The sequence below is a fragment of the Caloenas nicobarica genome, chromosome 13 (genome assembly GCF_036013445.1).
Source record: "Caloenas nicobarica isolate bCalNic1 chromosome 13, bCalNic1.hap1, whole genome shotgun sequence".
NCBI classification, from domain to species: domain Eukaryota; kingdom Metazoa; phylum Chordata; class Aves; order Columbiformes; family Columbidae; genus Caloenas; species Caloenas nicobarica.
In genome coordinates this window covers 6,148,515-6,175,684 of record NC_088257.1, presented here as the reverse complement: position 1 = coordinate 6,175,684, position 27,170 = coordinate 6,148,515, and the positions used below count along the sequence as shown (strand labels likewise).

Sequence of the window (27,170 nt, the reverse complement as noted above, 5' to 3'; positions counted from 1 at the left end):
TGTCTCCTGGAAGCCAGCAGCTCTAAATAATACAGGCAGTGTGTTCTGAGGAAATGTTGAAAATAAAGTTTTAGGAATTAAATGTTCAATGTCCGAATCAAGAAAATTTACTTTTTGCCTTTGCCTCAGGAGATTTGCTAGCTGAAACATTCTTTTGCGAGACACGCGCAGACGTTAGTCAGGACACATATGGAGATTGGCATAAATATTGCCACGGATGGTTTTGCCTGGTATGTTATTTACTGGCCCTCTATTGATAATGCTGGAGGGTGGACACTTAAGTAACAGGATACTTCAACATGTATCTAAATACTGGACTGAAGTTTATAACATGTATGCAGCTCTTCGGCATTAAGGCAAAAAAATTGAAGTATGCATTTGAACATATGGAAACATTATGTTTTGTGCATCAGTGACAACAGCATGGCCCTTTACTACAGAAACTTTGGTGATATTTCAGTTACTCTGTTCAGGATTAAAGAACTTTAAATAAGGATCTTTTTGTGCTTTTTGTCTTGGCTGTGTAGCTTTGAATTGTACACTTACCCAGAAGGACATCTTCATATATACATATATATATATGATAAAAATGTTGCTTGTGTATTCAAATGTATGGCTCTGGGGTGAAGCGGGCCTCTGTGATTATTGACGTGGGAATTGCATCAGATGTCCTTGACTTCCAAATTTCAGACAGTTTGATTCATCACTGCATAAACCATTCACTCATTTTTCCATACCCTGAGAGAGGTTGGGAAAACATCTGTGCTTTGCTGTAGACACTTCGTTAAAAATGTGATTTAGTGCGCAGCACCCTGAGTGCTTAGTCTGTTCAATGCAGGAGGAGACAGGAGATATCCTGAGAGGACGGGACAGGCTGAAGGCTCAAAACTAGAGAGTAGAAATACCACCTTAGGCAGGGGTGTGCAAAACAGGCAATACATCTGATAAGGATTGTTCATATGTTGGCAGTTCATCAAGTAATGGTGGTCCTAATTGTGTGTAACTGTTGGGGGTTGGGTCAAAAAATATTTGTAGAGAGTTTTAAAGGGAAATAAGGATTGCTTAAGTGTTATTGGTAGCTGCTTGTACAAGGACTTTCTTGGTAAAAAGGTATTTCAGAACAAGGGGTGCGTACCTTTATGTGTAAAGGTTAACAATGTGTCTCATTCATATCACGCAGGATAACCAAGAGGAATCTCCTTGCGCATCTGTGTTGCCTATAAAGAGCCTTCCTCCAGCTTTGGACCAGTTTAAATATAAGCCAGCTCGTGCTCATTGAAATCCCTAGAATCTGCCTGGCACTGGGGAGCAATTCCAAGAGAAGATTAGAGATGGAAGCATCAACGGGGAACTGCTTGAGCAGGACCTGCGTGCTTTGCTGGCAGGGCCATGGCACACTGCCCTGCAGCGGGGAGCCCAGTCGAGCAAATGCAGGTCTAATGATTTGGATTTTGCTATTTCACATTAGTGTTTAAAACTGCTTAGATATAATCCTCCTAGTAAATCTCTCCATGCTTTGAGATGGCGAACATTCACGACTGCACGCTGATTTTTAGGTATGAACTGGTTATGCTGGATTCTTGTGCAGCTGAACAAAGGCTCTCACTGATGCCTGGCAAAGAGAAGTTTTCGTGTTTGATTCTGTTTGTACAGGAGCATAAAATGGTTCTTTGTATCAATGGGCTATAACAAATGAAACATTCAGCCAAAGGTTTGGTTTTGATGCTTCCCAGTTGTGTAGTGACTCTGGAAAATGTATACAGCAAATACTTGGGGGGGTAGAATTCTGCCAAGTTACTGTAGAACTACTGGTTGCATGGGTTTAGTTGGTCATGTTTCCTTGTCTTACAAATTACTATGAAAGTTTACTTTGAAGTTTGCTGTTCATAGTATCAGTCTTTTCTTAGTGGTTGCTCACCTGAGCCACAAAGAATTTTTTTCCCCAATCACCCAGGATGTTTCTACGACCTTTAGACTTTGCTCCGTTTTTTTGCCGTGATTACATCAGAAAAATCTCAGAGATGGTGTGTGCCCCTCAGCTGCAGCCGTCTTAATGTATTTACTCAGAGGTCCCTTCTCTATACCGTGTATGGATCCCAAAGTCCTCACATGTCTCATTAAAAGACAAGCCACGGTTCGTTTTCGGAAACATCAATCAGAAGCATGCAGTATTTTTATGCTCACTTGGAAGATTGATCAGAATACTTTGAAATTGGTGGTAGCTATGAACTTTGGCTTGCATCTTCTTGTAAGGAAAAGAAAATGATCCTACCTTTAATGGAAACTAGCAGAAAGTTGGCTTCTGTTTAACTTTAAGGAATTTGGGATGGTTTCTCCTCCCTGTGGTCAAAGTGGAATATCTTGGCTTGTCTGAAACTACTGCTGCTTTTTGGAAATGCATTTAAAGGAATTGTGGAGGTTGAAGTATTTGGTTTTTCCCACATGTACTCTATAGTTTCTTCATACTTTCCCTTCTTGGGTGAAATGTTTAGCTTACTGTAGTGAGAGCTGCTACGTAAATTGTTCCAGACAGTCAGACTAGTTCTTCCTGAGGATGGAGGATTAAGTGATGAAGGCTTTTAACTATGTAAGTGTTGGGTTTTTCACATGCAATGATCTTTCTGAAGGTTGCAAAGAAGATTACTTAAATAGACCGGTGTTGCTGTGAAGTCGTCGTTGTTTAATTGGGATCTTCTTGAGCTGTCACTAAATTAAAATGTTAGCATGGGATTGATGCAGTTCTGAAAACTAAAGCAAGTTCCTGGTAAAAGTTTTATATGGGGAAGGTGGGTTTAAATTGCTGCAACCAATTAGATTCACCTGTCTGGAGATGTTAAAACTAGGTGTATTAAGCAGCCAAAAATGTGCTGAATTTACCACCTACTAGTAAGAATTTATTGATTCCTTTAAGGCTGGCACTGAGGTTTCCCTTCATTTTTTACATAAGCAGCTTTTTACTTGGAAAGATTTTAAACTCTTTGGTTCAATAAGCCTGAAATTTGGGGGAAAGCGGAGATTGATGCATGTTCCTGTATAAGAGAGTAGCAATTTGAGTTGATGAGTGGTAGAGATAGCAGGAAGAATAGTAAATAAATTGCCTGAGTATGTTCTCCTGCCTGACAAATAAGGATCCAGTAATGATACAGTGTGTGGTACGAAGGGCTTTGACACAAGTCGGCTCGGTAATAGAGGCGACTTGATGATCTCGCCCCGTTTTGGAGCTCCAATGTTGTGGTGCAGCTCTGGATGGGCACCTACTGTAAACTACATCAATGAGATGAGCTGGGTTTGAAACACAAAAAAAGCCTTTTAATTGAGCTTTGCTCCCAAAGATTATGAATATAAAACAGAAGTGTAATTCAGCAAACTATTTTTGCAGATCTGCGTAGAGGAAAGAGGCTGTTGTTCTCACCTGTTCAAAGCATTTGCAAGGATTTACTTCAGACCGCGGACAAAAGTGTCAGGAATTATCAGTCTAATGTTAGTTTTACTTCAAAGTACATAGAGCAGCCTTGATTTCATTTGTTGTGTTACGCAAACCGGAAAGCAATTCCACTAAATTGCAGGTATTAAGAATCTTATTTTTTACTTCTGGTGAGATTGACATCTCGTCGTTACCGTGGTGTTACGGTCCTTCCTCTTTCTAATGTAATTTGTGAAAATCCAGTCCTACGCACGCTGCTTCTGAGCAGCTGTCCCAAATGGGATTACTGAAACGTTGACATTTTTCTGAGCTTTTTACTTTTGTAATTCATAATAGCCAGCTGCTCTGGCTTATGCTTTTTGGGATGGTGAACTTGTCTTGCCTCTCTGCACAGCGGTAAATTTATGGAAATGCATAAATATTTCTTAGTCTGGGAGCGTCATATGGACACTTAAATCTCAAATTCTCTTTTCTTGTTACTTCAAGTTTCAAGAGATGTTCTTAGAAGTAAAAAGGACTAGTTCACTTAATGTGTGGCCCCTAGAGTGTTTTATAACATGAGGCACGGGAAGATAGGCCTGGTTGAAGGCATCTGTGAGGTGATACTGAGAGAGAAGTAAAAGCTTGAGGAGGGGTGAAGGAATTTCATTGCTCTGTATGCATTTTGAAGTGAATTTAGATGAATCTGGAAGACCACTCTGCTTGGCAACTTGCTATGCAATACCAGGCTGACTTTTACTATGTGTTAGGTATGAATTATTAAGTGATCCAAGTCCATATTCAGTGTGCATCTCTTAATGGCATAAAATTATTCAAAGTTGAGTTGTTTCCTAGCATTAAATGCCTGGCATATTTATGATTCTTGTGCCTTTCTAGCAAAGGTGGTAACTTTCGCATGTAGCATTTTCAGAAGGCAGCTGCTCTTTTATATTGCCTTAAAATATGTAGCTTGTCTCCCAGCGGTCTCACATGTGCCGGCATCCAAAATTAGAACTGTGTGTATTTAGTGGGTTTAGTTTGGGATTCAGGCTAACATTTTTGGAGGGGGAAAAAAAAAAGCTTGCCTTGTAGTGTCATGTTCCGTGGTCTCATGGTGAGAGATTGCTCCCAGGTTTAGGTGTGGCTGATCTGGGGTTAAATAATCTGCCTCCTTTTTACTGGTAGTTTTGGTAAAAAACATGATGGGTTTTTTTCCCTGAAGCTTGACAACCATGTGGTTCCACTTATTAAATCATCTTTCTAACCACAGCCTCTATCTTCCATGCATCCTTTCCCTAAGCGTAGCACCGCAGAGATGATGTTTTCCACAACAGGTCAGTTGATTAAATGTTATGACAGATTACAGCTACCTGAAAAGAGTTGCTTTTGTCTTTAATTTCACAGTGTCAAGTTACTGCGTTTTAAGGAAGTGCCAAAACTCTCCATCTCCCTTTTATAGAGCTCATTCTATGTATCTCACCTGTAAATTTGTCATCCCCAAAAGCTCTCTCCTGTACGGCGGGGAGAACAGATGTTTCTACCTTCCAGAAGATGCTTCAGACACTTGCTGCAGGAGATGGTCACCGGGCTGTCAAAAGCAATCTTTATGGGCAGGCTGGTCTTTCACAAGGAGGTGTGCTTATAGAGCATGAAATCAACAGTTTTGCACAGAGGCAAATAATGACTTACAATGGAGACTTTAGTAGCAGCTTTCAAGCTTGAATGATTATTAGTAAGGTCAGGTGGAGCACATAGTGATGTTCACCTCCTGAGCAAAGTCATTCAGAACTTTTTAGCCGATCATTTATGCTGAAAGGTTTTAAGGTGATGTAATGTTCACGCCTTGAGCTTGTCACTTCCGATAAGAACGTGTAATAAGCTGTTTTGCTGTATCTGTGTATGTGGTATGGTTCCTCAAAATCATTCTTGAGTGGAAAACCATTTTTTGACTTGCAGAAAGAGGAGGTGAAACCCTGTTCCCATTATCTTAGCCTTGAATGATTATCTAGTAGTACTTTAATGATGGAAGGGTTTTTAAGAGATTTTGCATGAAGCATCTGTGAAATAGGCCATTGTCACAAACAACAGGGTTCTGTGAAAGCTTTAAGTGCTCAGGAAATGGAGCTGAAGGGCCAATAGGTCTCTGGCGGTGCTGGCTGTCCGAACTGCTCTGGTTAATGCTCCCACTCATCAGGTCAGGGCTTTTTCTTGAGCAGTGATGGAAAAACTGTTTCTGAAGAATGGATATTGGCAATATTAATCAGATTGATTCTTCACTTAGGACACAGATTAAGTCTTGAACTTCAGTCTTCTATGGTAATAAGACCAGTTCATCATCACTAATTGCATCTCTTCATTCCTGATTCCCTCAGCCTGCTTACTCCTTCAAGGTGACTTCTCTGCTCACCAGATGTGCATGTCTGACAGAACGTGTAAAAACCACTGAGCTTGAAGTAGATGAACTTTTTGTAAAGGAAATTCTGTTCCATTGCAGTTAACCACATCACAGAATTTATTAAGTCTGACTAATGTTCAATGTGTCTCGTCAAACTCCACAGTGGAGGCAGCTTTTCCTCTCTGCACACCAGTTGTAAATGGTGCTCAAGGCTCGGAGCGCTCAGTCTTCAAAACATCTGTGCTTCTTCAGGGAGGGGAAAAAAAAAAGTAACCAGCATCACAAAGGCTCCTCTGAAAACCTTTTTAAAATGCCACATGCTACACCATGATCTTCCCGTTGCTTTTCTGGAGGACAGCCTTCTTCAGAGCAGGAGGATTTCTTGCCTTTTCACATCGTGCTGAACAGCCCGAACCCAACAGCTTTCAGTAGTTATCCTTGTCTGTACTGAAAGCCAGTGCACGTGGCTCTTAAATGGAACATCCAGGCATTGCCTGAATACTTCCAACAACTGTCCTAACATTCTGGGAACATCCAAAATCTGGGATACATGGTATATCTTGCTCCCCGCTCCCATTAAAAGGTGGCTTTAAAATAGTTTAAGCGACTTCTATACAAGATTGAACAGAGATTCACCTTGAAAATTCCTCCAGACAGGTGAAATGGAGCTCAGTGTTTCTGTGCAATTGCGTAAACTGTGCAGTAGCAGTTTTGCCAGCGCTGTGGTTGCCATGAGGTGTTAACACCACGTGCTGTCAGAGGACACGAGGCAGAACATCCATACAATTAATTACTCAGATGGTCTGTAACAAGACCTGCTAATCGCCTGCCCTCTTTGAAATAATCCTAGCAGTGTAAACTTTTTTTCGCTTGTTTATAAGACTTGGTGGAACAAACACCTAAGCAAATCTGAGGAGTTTGTATTAGTCATTCTGTGCTGTATTTTAACCATGCATTTTATTTCTTCATTGATTTTTCTTTTTTTGTCAATGCTTAAGCAGTATTCTTTCAATATGAAGTGAGACTCATAAAAATACTAGATATAACATGTTCAAGTCAAATTGGGTACTTCTTTATTCTGGTACGACAAGCTTGAAAATCTCTTTCAGAGAATGTCCTGCTATGCAGCAATTTTTCTCAGTCCCATAGAGCTTCATTATAGCGAGGTCAGACTATGTGCCATAGAGAAGAGAATTTATATTTTATCACAGGGCTAACTGCTGTGCACTTGTAATGACCCCAAAGGACAGTAAATGCTCCAAATAATTCAGTTTATTTGGAATATAGTTCTACTGTTTTATAGGAGCTAGAGTAGATCTAGGAAAATAGAAAACATTTTGGTATACTTTAATGTGATTCCTACTGGATGCTTGTGAGACTGTTCAGATCCCACAGCCCTTGCTTATTTTAAACTTCCAGAAAGTGGACAGTGAAGATTTCTGGAATTCAATGTTTTCAGTGTCCTCCCAAGGGAGAGACCTCCCCGAAGACCCTTGTGGTAATATGAGACTCCTCAAAGTCTAATTGCCTCTTGGGCCAAGATGGAACTTATTAATTTCTCATGTAGTTGAAAAGCCTTTTCCATAATTTCATGTGTTGTGCTTTTAATTTCATGTCTTTCCATTTTCTTCTTTGCAGCAGTGTGGAAAAGTGTGAGGACTATTTGTAATACTTGCCCTTCCTTTCTGCCCCATCATCTCTACCCTGGTCAGCACCCATTATTTTGCATTTTTCTGTATATGATGTTTCTAAACATCTCAGGATGAAATTTTTTTTTTCGAACAGTAGGACACAGATTCGTACAGTCTGTGATCTGTCATCACCCAGAAATTATGATAAAACAGCTGCTGAACACCTACATAAAAAGTCACTCAAGTCTCTCATTTGTACAGTTAATGCCTTCTTTACTCACCCTTTTGAATTGTATCCCAGATTCTGTTGTCAGGACCACTTCTGAATTTTAATCCTGTTCTCCACTTAGCTGGCAACATCAGCAAATTTAACAAGCATGCTTTTCACTGCAGTATTGAAATCAATAGATTTTACAAGGTCTAGAAAGATTCTGATAAAGATCGTTTTCACATGACCTGAATGTTTGCATCAAAATGTGAACGTTTTGATTAGATTTGAGTGAACTGCGACTTGGATATTAACAATAACAAGACTTGGTACACTCAGGTTTGTGTCATTGAGTGGAGCGATGCATCTTCGCTCCTGTCTGCCCAGTTGTTACTTGTCTCGAAGCATTTTGTTCCTTAGTTTTTAATCCTGACACTGCTGTAGTTAATAGCACTTTGTCACTTTTAAGGTGACACCTAGAAGTGATTTGTCACCTTGTAGGCAGGTACAATGTTTTGCTGTCTGCATCCCCAGCCTTGCTTTCCCTCAATTGCCCAGAAGTGTTTGTCATCTTTCAGTTATTGGAAATTTTATCTGTATTCCACAGGTACTTGGAGATAATGACCTTGAGACCATCAACCAGCTTCTTCCCTGACCCAGCCAATTTATTGTACCAGTTTCTATTTTTCCCTGTTGTACCCTAACCAGGCATAGTGAGCTCTCTTGCTACACTGTCACTACGAGGTAGTTTCTTGCCATACTACAACTTGCAGCTGCCCATGTCAAGTGGTAATCGCTACTGGAGAGTCTCTCTAGGAAGGACCAATGTACATACACAGGATCAAGCCTCTAGATTCAGCATTTCAGTGTCAATTACTTTCTCTCTTCCTGGCCTTGGGTCCTCATCTCAGCCCAGGGTGGAGGCATGGACAATTAAAAGCCTTGGTATGGCATGAAGACGTGTGATGTTGACAATTTCATGCTGTGTTCGAGAGAGGCAGACGTGGACCCATTGAGGAGCTTGCTTAGAAGAGGAATATTAAACCTGAGAAGTGTGATCAGCTGGCACATACCGTGCACACGAGTATGCAGGGAGTTCTGCCAATGTTCCCCTTGTGGAGGGAGGAGTGGCGAAAAGCTGGTAGACGCTCTCTTGCTGTGTATGTAAACTTGGCACTTCAGCTTTTAGCTGCTGAGAAGTCTCTATCCATTATTGTAAACACAATTTTTAAGGTTCCCAATGCTTTCCATGAGATAACCTTCCCCATACGGTTCATGGTGGGGTTTTAGTCCTTAGTCACGTGGTGTGAATGTTCTGCAAGTCATCTTTGCAACCCATCCGTGGTGGCTTGGTTTCCTAGAAGAGGTTGAAGACTACAGCTGGGATTTTTGTGCTTGTCTTTTGGTTCCCGGTGGGGAAAGTGCAGCTTGTGCCCGGTCTCAAGGAGCAGCTCATGCTTCCTGGTGAGGACTGCTTACAGGAATACCATAAGGACACAAGAGTCTCCTCCAGCTGTTGCCCAGCTGTTGCACGCTGCAGTGTGCTGCGGGACTGCTCCTTGCCACCAAGGGCAGGAATTCTGTGTGCTGCGTGCTGTACTGGGAGAATCCAGAGATGCAAAAGAAGCGCAAGTATGTCAAATGAGCTGACAGTGTAAACATGGGGAAATTGGAGGTAGCACGGGTCAGATTTTTTTTGAGTAGCTGGAGTAATAGCAGTACGTCTGGTTCCGAGAGGAATGTAATTAATCCTGGCGTAGATCTGTGTGCTTGCTATTGCTGGGTGCTATGTACTGCTTGTCTGAGCAGCACTTAAATAACTTCTCGGGAAGAAGTGACATGTTAAATGTTGCTTTTTAGTGCTGATATTTTCAGTTTAACATAACACTGTCAAGAAGCGTCAAGTCTGATAGGAAGCTGGTAGAGAATTTACTTTAAAAATCCTTAGAATAGCTAAAAGGAAGATAGTGGTATTTCATTGCTGAAAAACAGGAAAATGTGATTTTGCTGCATTGCTGCTAAGAAAAAGCTGTGCTGAGACTGATGCAAACAGTGTGAACCAGGAATCAAAGCAAAAGGTAGGCTCCTTCAGAGCACCGTCTGAAATAATTGTAAATGTCTAATTGAAAGCAACAATTTTTCTTTCTTAGTGATTGTGACGGGTACTGTTGGTTGCCCAGTGATCGGAAGGCAAGCGAGCAGTTTCAGCACTGAAGGTACGGAGTGAAGAGTGTGGAAAATAAAACAGAAAAATGCTCGTGGTTCTCTTTGCTTTATTTGAGTTAGCGGGAACTATTTCGTTTAAGTGATGTTTAGGTATTACGTGAGCATGGTGGTGTTCCTTAGTAACAGGAGACAACTGGGGGGAAAATAACGTCTGAAAATACCTGTAAGCCTCTGGATGTCTTAAGATGTCCCTAGAATCCTTTTGGCCTGAGTCTTTATTCAGCAGGGGAGCTCCTGCATCACCGGCCGCACTTCAGGGACAGTTTGTTAAGCTGCAGCTGTGATGTGGGCAGGACGAGCAGCTGCAGTGTGTCTGGGGACCAGGTCCTGTACTAGCAGGTGAATGCCACTGGGAGGTGATTTGACATCCTCTAGTTTTGGGTCTGATTTTTTGGCAGGTGACGTTGTCCTTCTTGGTCAGATTGTGCCTGCTTTCAAACTTCAGATAGGTGAGATTTCTATAATTTGATGTGTAGCTTCTAATGATAGATAAGGGCTCAAGAAAAAAGTTAAAATACAGAGTGTTTTTTTTCCTGTATCTTTCAAAACTCATTGGTGGAAAAGCAATTTTTAGGTTTGATATGCAGCTTGCTATGGGAAGCTCTCTGTCTGCTGACATAAAACACATCATCTCAGTACCTGGCACACAACTAAATGGGAATTATGGGTTTTATTCCAGTTTTCGAGTCATATCTGTCACATAGCTTCTGTATGGATTGTATATAGTTTTCAGTAGCAGTAAATGTTGTGGGGTTTTTACCTTTTTGGAGCATCTTGGATTAGTGCTATTAACCTTTCTGAAGTCAGTGCTTTTCCAGGCAAAACCCATATCACTTCTGTTTACTATTACGAACTATAACTGTTGGCAAGATTTCAAACTGCCTTGCTCATCCTACCTCAGAAAACATAATGCAGTCTCTTGTCTTGTGCCTTTCTCTGTCACAAAGTGCAAGGCATCCTTGTAGGATAGTTTGCACTTTGGAAAGTTCTAAAGTTGAGTGCTTTTCTCTTAATTTGTCAGTCTTATGGAAAATATTTAGACTTTTTCCCTTGGGTATCTGGCAGGTAGGTTTTGTCCTGCCCTCACCTCAAAGATTGTTGGAGCATTAGCAGCCATCTCCTATTTTATACCAGTTATACCAGCTTTTACCAGGAGTCACACCAGGGTTTCCCAAGGACCCGGTGCCCATCCAGGTAGGTTCCATTTTATGAAGGGCACAAATTGTCGTAGGTCTTTCATAATGCAAATCATGACAAATGCTGGGTTTTTGTTTGTTTGTCTGGGTTTTTTTTGTTTGGGTGTGTTTTATGTGAACTAAACAAAGTCAAATTTGCAGCCACACACTTGCAAGGTCCACCTATGTGCAGCACCAAGCTTAGTTGTGATCTTGTCCTGGTTGTCTGAGTGCCATGAATGTCACTTCTGTGTAGTATTTTTGTTTTGAGGATATATGGGATTTTTGTGGTTTATCTTTAATGAGATTTCTGAATTTTTGCTAGTATGGCTAGTATTCAAAATATTTGGAAGTTGTGTTCAGCTGAGCAATCCTTGATTGGCTTAACATTCCTATAATCTGATCAAGAGTTTATAGTTTGAGTACAGGGAGTTTGTGGAAATGATGAAATTACTAGGTTTTGTATCCTGCATTTTTATTAAATCTTAATGCAGATTAGTCAAGTGTTGCTGAATATGCAGCATAAACTGTAAATCTAATTGGTAAATCAGATTTCAGAAATGGTGTTCTGAAGTGTGTCCTTATAGGAAACCACTACAGCTTGTGTGCGTTTGCTCCTGTTAAATGGAGCGTGGATACATGCAGACACCTGGAGGGTTCTGCGTTAAATGTCCATTTCTCAAATTGATCTCCAAACCAGCTTGTTCATTCTTCTTTCTGTGAATGTAAGGCTGCTTGTGTTTAAGACAGGTTCAGATAGCACTGGATGCTGTGGAAAACAATGTCCACCTCTATGGACTTCATCCTCGGAGCTTCCCCTGGGAGCTGCGGTCAAAACCCAGCCCTTGGAGCCACGATAAAATGCCACATGTACGCTGGTTCCTCAGGAAAGCTCACCTGGTTTTAAGTTTCCAGAAAGTATGTGAAGCAGAAAGGGAAGGTGGGAGGGGTGGGAAATCTTTAATCTCATTTGGAATGGCAGTTCAGAGATGACTTTTGCCTACGTTTTCATACTTGAGGTATCTGATGTCAAAGCCTCAGGCTGGGTGAGTAACAGGTTGTGTCTCCCATCCTGACCCGAGGGCAGCCCGGGGGGTGATGTCTTGTCTGGGAATTTTACAGTGCTTTGCTGTATGTTAAAGCAAGCTCAAAGAACGTGCCTGTCGCTTGAGAGGGAGCACGAGGAGGTTTCTGATGCGACTAAATGCCTTCAGGAGCTTATTCCACAGTTTTGTGCAGATCCATGAGACACGCTGCTGTGTGGGAAATGGAGCATTTCTGATGGGAAGGGCTGGGAGCATTTTGGTGAACAGAAAAAAAAATGAGAAAGCTGTTGTGGGCAAATTAAAGCAATGGCTCCTGTCTTGAAGTCTGAAACGAGACCAGCTGGGTTTTTAACAGCTGAAAGAAGAGACTGGAGCTGCTGTGCTATCACAAGGTGTGAGAAAACCCTGGGAAGAACTTGCTGCTTGGTGCTCGGTGCTGACTTTGGAAAGACACCGTGCGTTTGGAGGCCTGGATTGAATTAGTCAAACAGTAAGTTCAGAACAGCAAACACTGAAACCGTAATATTATTTCTGAGGGAAAGTGAAGAATAAAGTGTAAGGTGTTTGGTAGAGATTGACGACCCAGCTGGATGTCATGTTCCTGTCCTCAGCTGATGTCTTCAGGCTTTAATTGGCTGATGTACCAGGGCTTTTTGCTAGATAAAATTGTGCTAAGGGTTTTTCAGCAAATGAGGTTGAATTAAACTTGTTAGCTCAAGGAATTTAAAGAGAAGTAAAAGAGTTTCAGTTGAAGCACTGTTCTAGCACTTGATACAAAAAGCTTTCCGCATTAAAAAGTACAGAGCCAGCTAAGATCTCTTAAATGCTCAAGCAGTAGGTTGTCCTGTCCACCAAGGAGCTGTATGCCTGGCGTTCTGCAAGGAGTGTATTTCTTCAGTCTCTCGACAAGCAGCTGCCAAGTGTCCCTGGGTGTCCCGCAGAAAAGGCTCCGCATTGTGTCTGTACACGCTGCCCCATTCAGCTGGTTCTGGTCTAGCTGTGGTGTAATTGTCTAGCTGTGGTTTAATTAGCTGCCACGGGGTAAGGACTGATCCAGAAGTGCCCACGGTACTTGTGGCTCTTTCTGAAGGAAGTGGGCAGGTTATTTCCCTTCCTCAACGTGTGGTTTTCTCAGAAATAAAAGCACAAATCCGAACACGTGGCTTTTAATGCCACCGGTGTTCCAGGTGGGAAAGAAGAGGATGATGACCAAATGGTCACATCATGGCATTGTGCAGGAGACTTTTAGGCCTGGTTCGAACCCGTTGTTTGGATCTGAGTCACAACACAGCTGTGAAGACATACTTGGCTTTTTTGTCTTTGAAAGCACTTAATCATTCCACATGATTGTGGAATAGTCGTGTGTTGCCTTTTAATAGTTCCTGAAATGCTGAAGGTACGGATTATGCTAATGTAGCTTTTAAATTTTTGATGGCCTGAAATAGCTTAAAAAATTAACCTTTTGAAAACACTTGGGTAGATCGCATGACAAGGCTTTTAGCAGCTTGCTTTTTATAGTAGCACACTACCTCCTGTTCCAGTAAATGAAGTGCTTTGACTGACCCAGGTTATGCTCATCTTCCTGGCCTAGGACAAATGCCTCCAGCCGTTGTTGGAATAATTTTTATTTTTCGTTGGATCATCTGAAAGTCTCACCTGTCTTCATACCTGTACGGAGGCTGTTTGCACTGTGTGGGTGTTGTACCAATTTGTTGTTCAACACATCCTAATAAATCTCTGATAAACCAAAAAAGATTTTTATTTCTTCATGGTGCAATAGGACTTGATATCTATTTATTTATGAAGGGGTTACCTACATTTACCATGGATGGTCCCACCATCATTAAAACCTGGGCTTCTTGCTGCAGTGAAAGGGACGGTTCCTCCTGATTTCTGCCAGACCTGGCTTCTCTCACATTTTCTGCCTTCTGAAACCTCTCAGGTGCTCTAGGTTTTGGAAGGCTGAAGAGAAGCTGGCTGTATATACGTTTCTTATTTCTGCTTTGCTGTGGCACAGATTGTGACAATGAGGTTGCACTCAAAGTGCACACACTTGAGACTTCCACTGAGAACACCTAATAAATAGAGGAATGGTTTCTATTTGCTGTGTCTTTTCCTGTTTTTTTTCTGGATTGATTTGTCATCTTTGGCAACTCGCTGTAGGATATAAATGCAAGTTATACTTGCTGAGGTGCTGCGGTAAATGAAGAGACCTAGGATGGAACAGATGCCCCTTATGAACAGTCTCCAAAGATCATAGCTTCTTGGGTCTGATTATAGGTCCTTAGGTTTTTTTTAAAAAAAAGTGTTTGAACAGTGTTTGAAATGTGTACAGCATTATGATTAGTGTATGCACTTCGGCAAATCTTTTTGACTTGAGTACAGAAAACTCTTGGCTTACATCTCCATCCATTCTTCTTTTATTCTGGCTGGAGCCAGGCACACTAAATAGCGATTAAACAAAAGATTAAAATTCCATTTTTGTGCATTTGGCATTTGAATGCCGATCAATTGCTTTGGCGGCGTGTTAAGTTTAACAGCATGGTAGACAACAGAAGGGGCTTGTTTACAGCAATCTGTCTAAATCTATTTTTGATGTATTGCTTAATATGCCTTTCTACTTTAATTCATTTTCAGTTTTTAAAAAATGAAGGATGGAAACAGGCGGGCGATTAGTTTAAGATATTGCTGGGGAAGTAATCACTCCTTAGTGGTAAACAACTTCCAGTTCTTGAGGAAAAGAAAATGTACGTGAGCTGAAATAGAACTCATGGGCTTGCTGTAGAAGTTAATGGATAAAATTCGATGGCTCGTGCACTTTCATAGCTTGACTAAGTAATCATCATGAACACTTCATGCCTTGAAATCTCCTTTTGGCGTTGTTGTTTACAACTGTCCATTTCAAAAATGAAGAAATTTTTGCAAAATGAGAAGCCAAGGTAGAGCAAAACAGAAAATTGCAAAGGCAATAGCCTTGCTGACTTGTTTTGTAGGGACAGAAATCCAGATCTATAATGCAAATTTACCCTAACGATGTGGCGTTGATAACTGTGCTGTTCAAACAGTGGTCACTGTGTTCCACAGTTAAAACACAGACAAGGGGGGATGTGCAGATGAGTTTTGGAGAAAAATGTTATGCCTCCTGCTATGCAACTAGAATTATTAAGAAATTAGCATTAAAGTACAAATTGACACGCAATGCAGCATCACAGGTAAGATGTAGCTCCCCACAAATGAGATGCTTGTTTAATAGTTAAAGCAAAAGTCAGTCCTAGGAAATTTACTGTGTTTGGCAGATTGCTGAGATATCCCACTCTAGAGCATCTGTTGAAGGGATATCATCAAGTTAAGTAATTTGCATAATTGAGTCAAATCCCATGCAGCATCCCTGAAGGAAACCACTTAAAAAAGCAACATTCTGGTCCCTGTGTGCTGTGTCTGGATTTCTAGAGTTCAGATATCTTTTACATAGAGGAAAAAAAGAAAGGGGGGGAGAGGGAAGAAGCTTCCAAACTGACATCAATGTCATCAACCTGCCCATTTTCACAGTGAGAGAGACTTTGAGTGCCGAGATGCGCATCTTCCCTGTGCCCATGATGGCACGCTGCCCACACATTTACACACTGCTCCGCTAATAGTGATGACATGAGCATAAAAATTGCAGTCGGGAGGGGGAAGGCAATGTTTTGTCATTCGTGCTGACTTTTTTTGGTGGTCTGCTGGAATTACGCTGGTCTTGCGGGTGTGATCCTAAGCAAGAAATGCGATGCTAATCGGCCTGCTGCCACTACATCTTCCCTCCGGGGCTGTGCAGATCGGGGTGCTGGCAAGGTCACAGAAACAAAGACACTGATATTAATTTTCTAGCACTGAAAGTCACTTCAAGATTAATATTCAGACGTTGATAGAACCTGTCAGTGACTCAAAGCAGACTTGTCAGATACGGTGTTTTAATAGTGACCTGCAAAACCAATGTAAGTGTTAAATGTTAGCTTGCAAGGGATGCAGTTAGAAATACTCTACCCCCTTAACATTTACCCAAGTCAAATTAAATTTAATGGAGCATTTCTGAATTGGATCGACTAATATAACTTCTTTACCAAAGAGATGTTAAGATTTTAAAAACCATTTAATGAGAGGTATGTCGATCCAACGGAGATTAATGTTGTGCCTATCTTGCGTGAATCTTGTTTGGTTTTAGTTGTACAGGGCAGTAGCATCACGAGCACTGCAGGCAGAGGAACAGATAATGAGTCACCCTACACAGTCCTCATTTTACTTTGCCAGTGCCAACATGAAGAAAAGTCGGTCTTTCTAAGTCTCCAGGACTGACAGCTGAGGAAGAGGCTCTGTACAGGACTTGGGGATCAGTAACTCGTATTCTGTGTGCATCCAAAGTCCAACACTACAGTTTGGAAAGGTCTGGATAACTGATGTGCGTACTCCATAGTTTCCCCTCTTGCTTAGTCTAAAGTTTACACGACTGAATTCTTTCTTTTGACATGTGTGCTGGCTTCCTGTGTGTAGAGCGGGTGTCGTGAGCCTTTGAGTCCTGATGTGCATGTCTCTTTTTTTTAGACCTAGCCGCTAGACACTCTTACAACACTCTCATCTTCAGTGCTGGATGGGATTTCTACAGTAACTGCTGGTAAGGAGTTCACATGTGTCGAATCACAGCAAATGGCAGAAGTGCTAGTGGTGTTGTAAATAGTTCTGGTGTGCTCATTCGGTCCAGAATGCTATAAACAGGAGACAAAAGACTTCAAATATTGAGGTTTCAGATTTGCCAGCTGTTCCTGTGCCCAGTATGACACTTGTGGACAAGCCTAGTGCTCAGAAAGTTGGCAAAACTCTCCTGGCAAGGGAGTGCTTGGTCTGCAAGAGCTTTCCAGGACTTTTCCTGGCAGGGGAGTATCCTGGAGAGGAAACTGGCTGGTGAGCAGGCCTGGCAAAGCAGGGATCTTGCAAAACAGAGGCAAAACATCTCACAGAATGGTAGTGTGCTCTGTGGGTTATTTAGTGGGGATGATTGGGAGGGTGGCCTGTTGTCTGAACAATTAGAAACCACTGTGGTGGCCAGACAAGTAGAGGTGTTGGACTGTCACAGCAGCACAGGGTGGCTGCTTCATGGAGCTGAAAATGTGATCCATTTTACATCAAAAATAACCAAGCTGCTGCTTCTACTCTCTGTCATGCAGCTGTCACCCAGACCTGCTCACAGAGCTGGCACAAGTCAGAGTTTGCATACATGCAAACATTTGGTGGGAGCCACAGGTAGATGCTGGACTTGGTTCGCCTGCCCCTGCCCACCCCGTGCCCTGGCTCACCGCACCCAAGGGAGCATCTCAAACCACCGCTGCTCGCACCCGCTGTGCAGAAGCAGCAGCAACCTCCTGTGGTGGAGCGCACGTGAGCTTTCTGGCTGGTGTTGGCATATCCCTGGTATGTTTTTCAAGGTGCTCTGTGGTCGTATTGCTGACACCAGCCTCAGGTTTTCCCCAGAAGTGCTGCTGCCTGCTATGTTCAGTTTGCCCTCCCAGTGCGTTCTTGCATGTTTGGTTCCTGGCTCACACATTTCATCTTGACGCTTAAAAGTACTTTTTCATTATCAGCAGGTAGAAATTCACATGAGAACAGTGGTATTTAATGGAACGGCTAGAAAACTCACAAGGCAGGATAAGCAATTTAGGTTGATATTTGTGTCTGTTGGGTTCAGGGGTGGTCAGGAGCCCCTCCAGAAAAGAGGAGGGTGGTTCTTCACCCCAGCTCTGCTGCTCTGGAGCTGAACTTGCCTGTTCCTTCGTGATGGCAATCTCGAGGCTTTTGTGGGGCTTCTCATGAAACCTCTTTCCCTCAGCAAATGCAGGTCTTCAACACGTGCGGTCAGAGGTGAACCGAAGATGTTGGATTGCTTGTGGCAATCTTCATTTTATGTCCTAGTTCTTGTAGAGTGAAATTCAGGAAGGTACACTGCCAGTTTCTGTATTTGAACAAAAGGATTCAGAGGAGTTCATGGGCTGAAGGGACAGTAACTAACAACATAAAAATGAGTTATTGCTTTTGATTCATATAACTTCATCAGGGTAGAAAATAACAGATAATGAAGATGAAGAAAATTAAGGACTCATGGGGTAAACGAAAGAAATCAAGTACACCATCAAAATACAGCTCTGCTGGGGTTTTTCTTAAAGTAGTCACTTTTCTCCTGGGTCTGTCCTTTCCTGCTAACCAGCCTTTTCTGGCAGTTGTCTGGTTTTCACCGCTGTTAATCACGTCCCGTAGTGTGGTCTTGCCCTTTCCCTGCCACCCTGAGAGTTACTTCCCCTCCTCCTTCCTACATCATAAGTATTTCTCAGAGAACATGCTTGTTAGCTGCAGGTGGCACAAATGGAAGTTCGTTAATACTTGTTCACATCATGAACTAGCTGTGTGACTTGTGACTGATTTCTCATCTATCCTGAGTGCCCATCCGCTCTCCTTCAGTGAAAATAAAATTACATTGCAGGGAGCAGGAAGGGGAATGCTCCGAGTATTGATGGTAGTTAATTGAAATGTGTAACTGAGTGTCTGGTTTCATGGATGAAACTTGATTTGCCAGGTATGTTAGTATCTGCAAAATGCCAAGAAGCCGAGTGTAAATCATTTTATGATCTGTTTGAAAGGATCTAGATTGATTTAAAATCTCTTATGTAGGAAAATAGTCCTAATAGTTCACAAGCCAGCTTTTAGTCGGATTGAGCTCTGTTAGTTTTAGACCACTGGTTTACACTTTGGCGTGGTAGTAACCAGCACAACTCCAGGTTTTTTATGCAGTTCCTTTGCTGAGGGTCACCACCGGTAACAGAGCAGGCGGAGCGTGTACCCGCGTTCAGTTGGACATGTCAGCCGAAACCTGTCGGCACTGATGGTTTTGGATATAAACCACAGGGCTCCCTTCCTGCTGGCTGCTGTAGAAGGGGGTGATGGGGTGGGGATAACCTGCAAAACCTTCACAGCGAGGTTCACCAGAGCTCACCCGTCAGGCTGCAGCCAGGTGAACTGCGTCAGCCTGAAGTCTGGTGCCTTGGAATAACAAGTAAAATGTCTAAATGTCCTGTTTTCCCAAGACAAATCTAGGCATGAAAATGAGTTTGTAATTTAACTAGTCAGGCACATGATGTCTGTGTCCCAGGTGCTAAAGATGCTTGATAACCTTGCAAGGTTACTATGCCAACCGTCGCTTTTTGGTGGTTGTTTGGTTTGATTGACCCATTAGTGAGACTTCAAACCTCTTGCCCTCCAAGGAGAGAAGCTTTTTTTTTCTTTCTAGGAAGTTCTAGCCTGTGGAGTTCTCTCTGCAGGTCATGAAGAATTAAAAGGGAAAAACCTCTACGTTCTTTGTGTAACTACTTCTGCAGTAATGATGCTACAAATGACTTGCATTTAAACTCTACCACCACATTGCAACATAATTGAAAACTCCTTCTCAGAGAAGATGTTATTTTCTTGACCCCAAAAACGTACTTATATATTTATATTTTCCCTTGGATTTTGGGCATGTCAGTGTTTGAGATGTATCATGGTTTTCTTTCCACACACCATAGTCTCTTTGATCCTGAATTCACCTCATCTTTCATTTGCTAACTTGTTCCCAAAGCACCCATTGCTTTTGAATTTCAGGAACAACATCATGAAAAGAAGAGCTCTAATTGGGTTCAGAGCAGACTCATGCCTTGTGTAAAATTTGCTTTTAAGTTGAGCAGCAAGAGTCATAACAAATGGCCTTTTAAATCTTATTTTGATTTTATTCAGGTATAGCAGTGTGCTCATTAATAATGATCCTGCAATAAGTCTCCCATTACAGCTTTATTGTTAATTAAATAGGATGTGAGTTGTATTGGATGTTTTCAAAACAAAAATGGGAGTTTTAATAGATTCCCTGATTAAGAATACTGGCCTGCATACAAGATGGTGCCCTGAAAAATGTATCACTTCACAGCTATAGATAAAGTACTGTTCTGAGGCAAGCAAACCTTGCTTCTTCCTCACCTGTTCCAGGGTAAAACTACTTGTTTGTCATGGTCTTGCCATAAGGAAGATGCTTAATCTCCTCTAACAGGAAGGGGAGGCTGTTAAGGAAAGGTTTCATGTGTTCTGTATTTAATATATCCAATCGTTTGTTTAAAAGGTATCATACGTGAGGCAAAAGAAAGACCTTTACTTTGGTGATGGACAAAGGATAAAGGACTGGCATAACAAAGAAGCTATAAGGAGGGACTCTGAGCGTGTAGGTACGTAACATTCCTATGAAAATGTTTTAATACAGATTGTAATTTATTTTGATTTTATTTGGTAGACTGAGTGCAGAACAGCATGTTCAACTTTCAGGGTCAAGATGATGTTCTTGACATGATGCAACAGTTATTGCAGTTATTGTGTTAATCCCAGTTAAAGCCTTTCCCCTCAAATCCACATTAACCATTTTGGGGTGAAAATACGTTGGTAACATCTCTGTAATTTTAGAATAGGTGCAGTATTGATATATTTTTTTTAAAAAAAACTTACCAAAACTCACATGCCTGTACCTCTCCCAAAACCAGGAGATCCAGAGGATAAGAAAAATGTTCTAGACTATAGCAAACATGCAAGTTTTGTTCCATAGCTCTGGATTTTTTTTTCTTGAGTCACAAAAAAAGGCTCATTTTGAACGTCACAGCTTTACACTGGTATGTCTGCAAGAGCTCTACCTCCTCTGTTCAAGAGCTCATGTTGTTAAATACACATGTCCATCTGTGCTGAAAAAAGCAACAGCGATGAGGTGTTCACATGTATTCTTCCTGCGGTGAAACAAAAAATATTCTATAGATCCTCCATAGTGTTGCCAAAGCCCCTTCGTCCGTTTCTGGTGTTAGAAGGAAGACTTCTAACTTCTACGATTTATACAGCTGAGTAGTTTGTAGCAAAACTGCTTATCAAATGAAGTTGTTAGGGTGACATGGTTGACCCAGTACTAAATATGACAGAGTACAAAACTAATGAAGGGATTTTCAAATGGCTATAAGATGATTGCTCTTCTTCTGATATGTGGGTTAGTTTCTGGCCAGTTAAGTACCAATTAGTAGTAATGATGCATGTTTACCTTCTGTCTATCCATAGGAAATGGAGAACAGGGAAAACCTTACCCAATGACTGATGCAGAGCGAGTGGACCAAGCATACAGGGAAAATGGCTTTAATATCTTTGTGAGTGATAAAATTTCTCTGAATCGTTCCCTTCCAGACATCAGACATCCAAAGTGAGTATCTAGTTTGCATTTCTGTACGTGAAAGTTCACAAGCGCTAAATTACCACATCTACAGGAGTGTGCTCTTTTTTTATTATGGACTCTTGTACCTTTGTTCATCAAACACAATCCTTTCACAGCTGGGTCCTGCTGTCTCCTTAATAAAGGACAGTGTATAGTAATTGCAGTGGGAAATACAGGAGACTAAATCTGTGGGGGGGAAAAAAAAAAAACACACAAACAAAAAAAACACCAAAAAACCCCCAAACTTCCGATTCTGAAAGACTTAAAATTACCAAAAACTTGCAGCCCTGTGCAGAAGAGAACTTGAACTTACCCCAGAGCTGGCTGCTTCCTTCAGCTCTCCCAATGTGACCGTTCAGTTCCTGAGCCCACTGACACAGCCAGCAGCTTTTAGCACCTAATGAGGCGGAGCTGGTTCTTTCTGTAGTGGAAAACGATGTAAATGTCCGACTCCGGTTGACAAAAGCCCAAAGTGTAGTCAGGTGATGACTGTGTCACTGAACACTCTGTCCAGTTCTCATGTGGGCCGCTAGCTGGAAATGACCATGAAATGCTCAGGAGCAGAACAAGATTTGAGGGCTTCCGCTCAACTATGTATGAAGAGTTCCATCAGAAGCCCTTCTGATTTGTGGATTGGTTTCTTAGACCCTCTTCCTCATAAAAACTTCATCAGGTTTTACGAGTACAAACTAGTTCCAATTGAATGCTGGCTTTTGAGTTCATCTATTTTTGGATGCTATCCCTTTGGATGATGTCAAACTGGATTTTGTGCAAACCAGGAGTTTTTCATTAGTGAAAGTGCTTCAGTTAGGACTTAACCCGTGTTTATACAAAGCTGAGAGTGTTTTTTAAATACTATTTTGGCAGTTTTTAATCTGAAAGCATCATTAGACATTGGAACAGAAACTTGGTTTGTGTAAAGCCATTTTTATCACAATTTAGTGAATCTGAATTCAACATCCACTTTATTCATGAGAGGTTTCCAGTATTCAGGTTTTATAATTTGTTAGCTGCACATTTGAGAGAATCCCTCTTCAGCTGTCACAGCAAACTAATCAAATACACTGACTCGACACCTTTTCTCAATATATGCTTATAAACCAGAGCAGTGAGTATAGCTCTTAAATGTTTTAGGCATGCAGCTGACATGTTTAAACGTAGAGATAAATCAGGTAACTCAAGATGCTTGTTGATCAGCCCATAGTCAAGTTCTAGGGAACACAGTTTGAGCTGGCTAACCGAAATAACACCTGGCCTCCATTTGCAGGGGCTGCTATGGGTGCTGAGAATTTAAACAACAGGCAATGCCAGTATTTCCTTATTTGAGTATTTTTTGCATCACACTCCCCATTGTTTCCCAAAGTTGCTGACTCCTCATTGCTAATTCTGCTATGTAAAATTTTTTAAAATGTGGAACTTCTAACTCCAGTCCCCAGTTAAAATTAATAAGTGAAGTGTCTGGGTCACCAACAACTTAAACTGTGATTAATGATGCTGCAGCTGGTTTGTTTGTTGCTTGACACTTCCTTTCCCCCAGTGTAGCGAGTCATAATTGCGGGGGTCTCAAGGAGAGCATAAACAGCATGTGTATAGTGGATGCCGGGATTAGCTGGGCAGAGAGTGGAGTTACGTATAATGCAGATTTGCAGTAAAGGAATTCAAGACTGAAAAGGTCTGTTGTGCATTCCCTGTGCCTATTAAAAAAGAAATACTTGAAATGGTATGGTTTTTGTCATTTAGGAGGTTGCTGAGGGCAATTTGTAATGAAGTTAGGCTGAGATGGAGCCCATAAAGAGCATTCTAGAAAGAAGCTGTGTTTCAGGGCACGCACTTCACGCAGCCTTTTACATACGGGAAGAGATAGTAGAGGTGTTGTCGTTTGGAGATGTGCCTGCAGACAGCACGGAGTGTAAGGAGAAGCTGAATTGGGGAAAAACAGCAGCTGTCATGTCCTAAGCTTTGGGGCCACAGCTGCAGTTCCCCCCAACAGCTGGCCTAGGTGGGGAAGGACAGAAAAGCTGCCAGTGTGTTTGCTCACTGCCAAGATGGTTCGTGTGGACCTTTGTATAGCAAATAGTGTGTCACCTCTGCTTTCTGTTAACTCTGGGAGTCGAGAGGCTGGGGGACGGCAGGTACTGGATCTGCCTGGTGCACACATACAACAATTTAACAGTCATGTCTTCCCCTGCTAACATTTCTAAGTGCTTCTGGGTTTTTTAATATTAAATACTAATTTTGCAGGTCTTGTAAAGCAATTGTAGATGTGGTAGCTAGAGGGAAACAATTTCTCTCCATGCTTAATGGTTAAACTTAATAGCTAAAGTTTCCTACTTGTTAAAGTTAGTCGTAAAATGAGAATTTCGATTTAAGAAGAGTTAGAAGAGATTTGGGGGCTCTTGTTTCATATTGGAACAGAATTATCTCAGAACAAGGTTAAGATTGCAATGCCAAGGGCTGGATGAAAGCAGCCCTTGCAGCTTCATTTTGCATCTTGCATCTGCGCGTTGCAGCCAGAGCCTGCAAGCTCTTGGCAGCTCCCCAAGACAATTCATTAGACCCAGAATAAGCTACTGTCCTTTCACGCAGGCACCAGAGTAACTTCCTGTAGCCACAGATTTATTGAGCTTGTACAACATCGGTGCATCCTTCTCCATTCCCTGGGAAAGGTACCGGAAAAAAACTGCCGCTGCCAAAGCCGCTTTCCGTTCCCATCAGCCCTTCCGGAGAACGGGAGGAATTAAAGCATATACGTGTGCGTGCTCTGCACTGTGCACGTAGCGAAAGCCTCACTGGGTGCTGGCAGGAGGGCGTCTGCAAATGGGCTTTGGTGCAGGCTGGGCAAGAGGTTTGGTTGGGCAGGGGCAGGGAATGCAGCCTGCCCTGCTGGCGGCGTCAGCAATGTGTTCTAAAAGTCTCTATTCATGCAGCTGCTTCTGTTCTGCACTGAGTACACCGAGTTCTAGGAGTGGAATAGATTTTTGCCTGGTAGTGAACAGCTACTGGGTATTTCTTAGCTATAGTTGTTTGCTATATGGCCTGAGCTGTTACCTGTTTAACAAGGTTCAAACTCCACTTGGGGCCACACCTGCAGGAAAATAAACACTGCGCTTATTGCTGCAGTTCGTATTTTCTTCACCAAGCTACCTTGAAAACACACCCGCAAGGCAACCGAGCATTAACCCTAATTCAAAATCAAGGAGACTAATGCTGTGGGGAAATACTCCCAAATTCAAGGGGTGTCAATGGGGTCTCTGCAGATGTAACTCCCCAGCTCAATCTGGGTTCTGCGGTGCTTTGTGTTCCAAGCCCAGCCTCTTCACTTCTGCCTGCAGAACTGATCCCAGGTGTCAAACCAGCCCTGCTGAAAAAGGAGGAAGACAAGATTGATTGTATAGGAAAAGTCTGATTTGAGTAATTGTCCAGCATGACAAAGGAAGCCTTTGGTAGAGGTTGATCTGTTACTGAGACAGGTGCGTTTCTTTATTGAGCAGTTCTTACCACAGAATTATCCTGTCTCTTCTGTGTATTGTTCACAATGTCCCGGGACTGTTTAGGGAAGGTGCCGTCACACAAAATCTTTACTTCCTGCACGTTTTATTTAAAAATATTTGGACAGCAGTTATACCTGTGATGAGAGTGGTTTGCTTCTCTGAAAACTGAGAATAAGTGAGCTAAACCAATGTACTGATAATGCCTAGATTAGATACATTTAACTTCTGAAACAACTTTGTAGAAAATCCGAGTGACCTTTCAGGAATAAGGGCAGGGAAAACAAATATTTTAGAGACTTTTATGTCTTAAGCTATGACTGGAGTTTCCTTTAAAAGCAGCTTCAGCCCCTCATATATCCCTCTGTCTTTCTGTGTTGCTAAGTGTCACTGGCCATTAAGAGTCCCCCTTTCATTTGGATTATTTTTTTTTTTTGGCCAGGTAGACTAGGTCAGGGAAACACTCGCTTAATAAGACTTTGGGAGTTGGTGGGTTTTTTGGGGAGGGCACTTTGCATCAATTTGAGGAGTAAAGAATGAACTAAGTTACTTGATGATAATTACTATGGAAGTGCTGGTGGTTTTGGGGCACTGCCTTTTGACTTACTCTGTCTGTGTCCAGCTGCAAGAATAAGCTGTACCTGGAGAAGCTGCCGAACACAAGTGTGATAATACCGTTCCACAACGAAGGATGGTCCTCTCTCCTCCGGACAGTGCACAGTGTCCTCAACCGCTCCCCTCCCGAGCTGATAGCAGAGATAGTGCTGGTGGATGACTTCAGTGACAGAGGTATGATCATTCGTATATAACATCTGCGCCGTGTTTACCTACCTAAGGGATCAATGAACTTGCAAATATGCATATAATGACTTTATAATAAAGTTTTTTACTTGCCAACAGCAGAGCTCAGGTGAACCTTGCTGCAGTACATTTGAAAGGCCAAAAGTCTGGCAAAAGACTCATGTTCCACATTCAGTCTGTGCTGGTTTAGCTGCTGATGCCATGGGCTGGCCTGGACTTTGGATGATGTGGATAAACAGAAAAGCTGGTTTTAATATTGTGCCAAGGGCCTGCACAGGCCATTTAACCCCAGAGTTAAATGTTTGACGCTTGGAATACTGAGGGGAAAAAAAAAAGGAGGAGATTGCTCACTCCTCGTGTTCTGCATTTTTTTTCTAGATACAGAAAATGGTAAAAGAAGCCTTAATAAAAGGTTTCCACATTGGACTGCCTATGATTTGGCTTACTGTTCTCCTGAAAAGTAAATCTGCAACATCCAAAACTTCGACTGCTCTCGCTTGCTGACTTGCTTGCAACTACACTCCTCACTTTGTACTGCGTTGCCAGGAGTAGCCATCTGGGATTGGGTTTAAGTGCTACACACAAAGATGTGTTGTCGCAGGCATAACGTATCACCACAAATGGAAAAACCACTTGGAATTGCAGCTGCCATGTGTAGATGTAGTTGCTGAATTTACTTGTTCTGTAGCAGGAAGGCAAGAGATCTTTTTCTCTGAACCATTTAAATGCTATGTGATGTAAATTAAGCTAGAGTTTGTCTTGTAGTTCGTACCCTTGCTATAGTGGAAAAGGCAATCAAGCAAAGGAGAAATTAATGCCTCTACCATGCAGACATTCCATAGCTAGAAGGGTTACATGGAGAGTCCTCTGAAGTAGCTGCTGTTCTCCTGTGTTGAAGAGGGTGCAGTGACTTCAATGCATTATGATCAGATCTAACAACTCTATTTTCGCCTTTAAAATTACTGAGACTATTTAGCTTTATCAGCTGCAGAGTTCAAGTCCTGCCACTGAAATTACTCAAATGGGGAAAAGAGCTCTCTACATGGGTACTGAAGGATATACCTCCAAAAATCTGACATGTAGGAAGCTCCTCAAATGAGTGTGGAAGGAAGCTCGTGAGTATTTAGTGTTCTGACCTATACTGACTTTCAGATAAGCACTATCCAACAACTGTAGTATTTTTTCTAAAGTATGTCTTTAATTAGTTTGCAAGCAAGGCATGCTGGTTTGAACAAATCAATGTTAAAAGAAATAAGTATTTCTTTAGAGGATTTTCAAACTAAGCTGGGGAGAAAAAAAAAAAAAAAAAGAACACAAAAAACACCATCCCAACAAGGTCTCTTTATTGCTACTCAGTATAGAAGCAAATTAGACAAGCTCAGGCTGTAACCACAGCTGAATTGTACAAACAAGTTTCTTTTGAGAGAAGTGGAAGTAATGAAATCTGGTTTCCTGTGGATCTGTTTTCCTTGTTCTCTAGATGTGCCCTTCTGACCAGACAAAAGAGAGTG

General features: G+C 41.9%; 1 protein-coding gene across 1 annotated transcript in view; it reads left to right on the top strand.

The window, feature by feature from the left end:
• Positions 1-27,170, top strand: part of GALNT10 (polypeptide N-acetylgalactosaminyltransferase 10) — an 86,255-nt gene that overhangs the window by 19,188 nt on the left and 39,897 nt on the right. Inside the window, exons 2-4 of the mRNA XM_065643748.1 lie at positions 20,252-20,354; positions 21,220-21,358; positions 25,481-25,647. Coding sequence (XP_065499820.1) covers positions 20,252-20,354; positions 21,220-21,358; positions 25,481-25,647 — 409 coding nt within the window. The remainder of the gene's footprint in view (positions 1-20,251; positions 20,355-21,219; positions 21,359-25,480; positions 25,648-27,170) is intronic.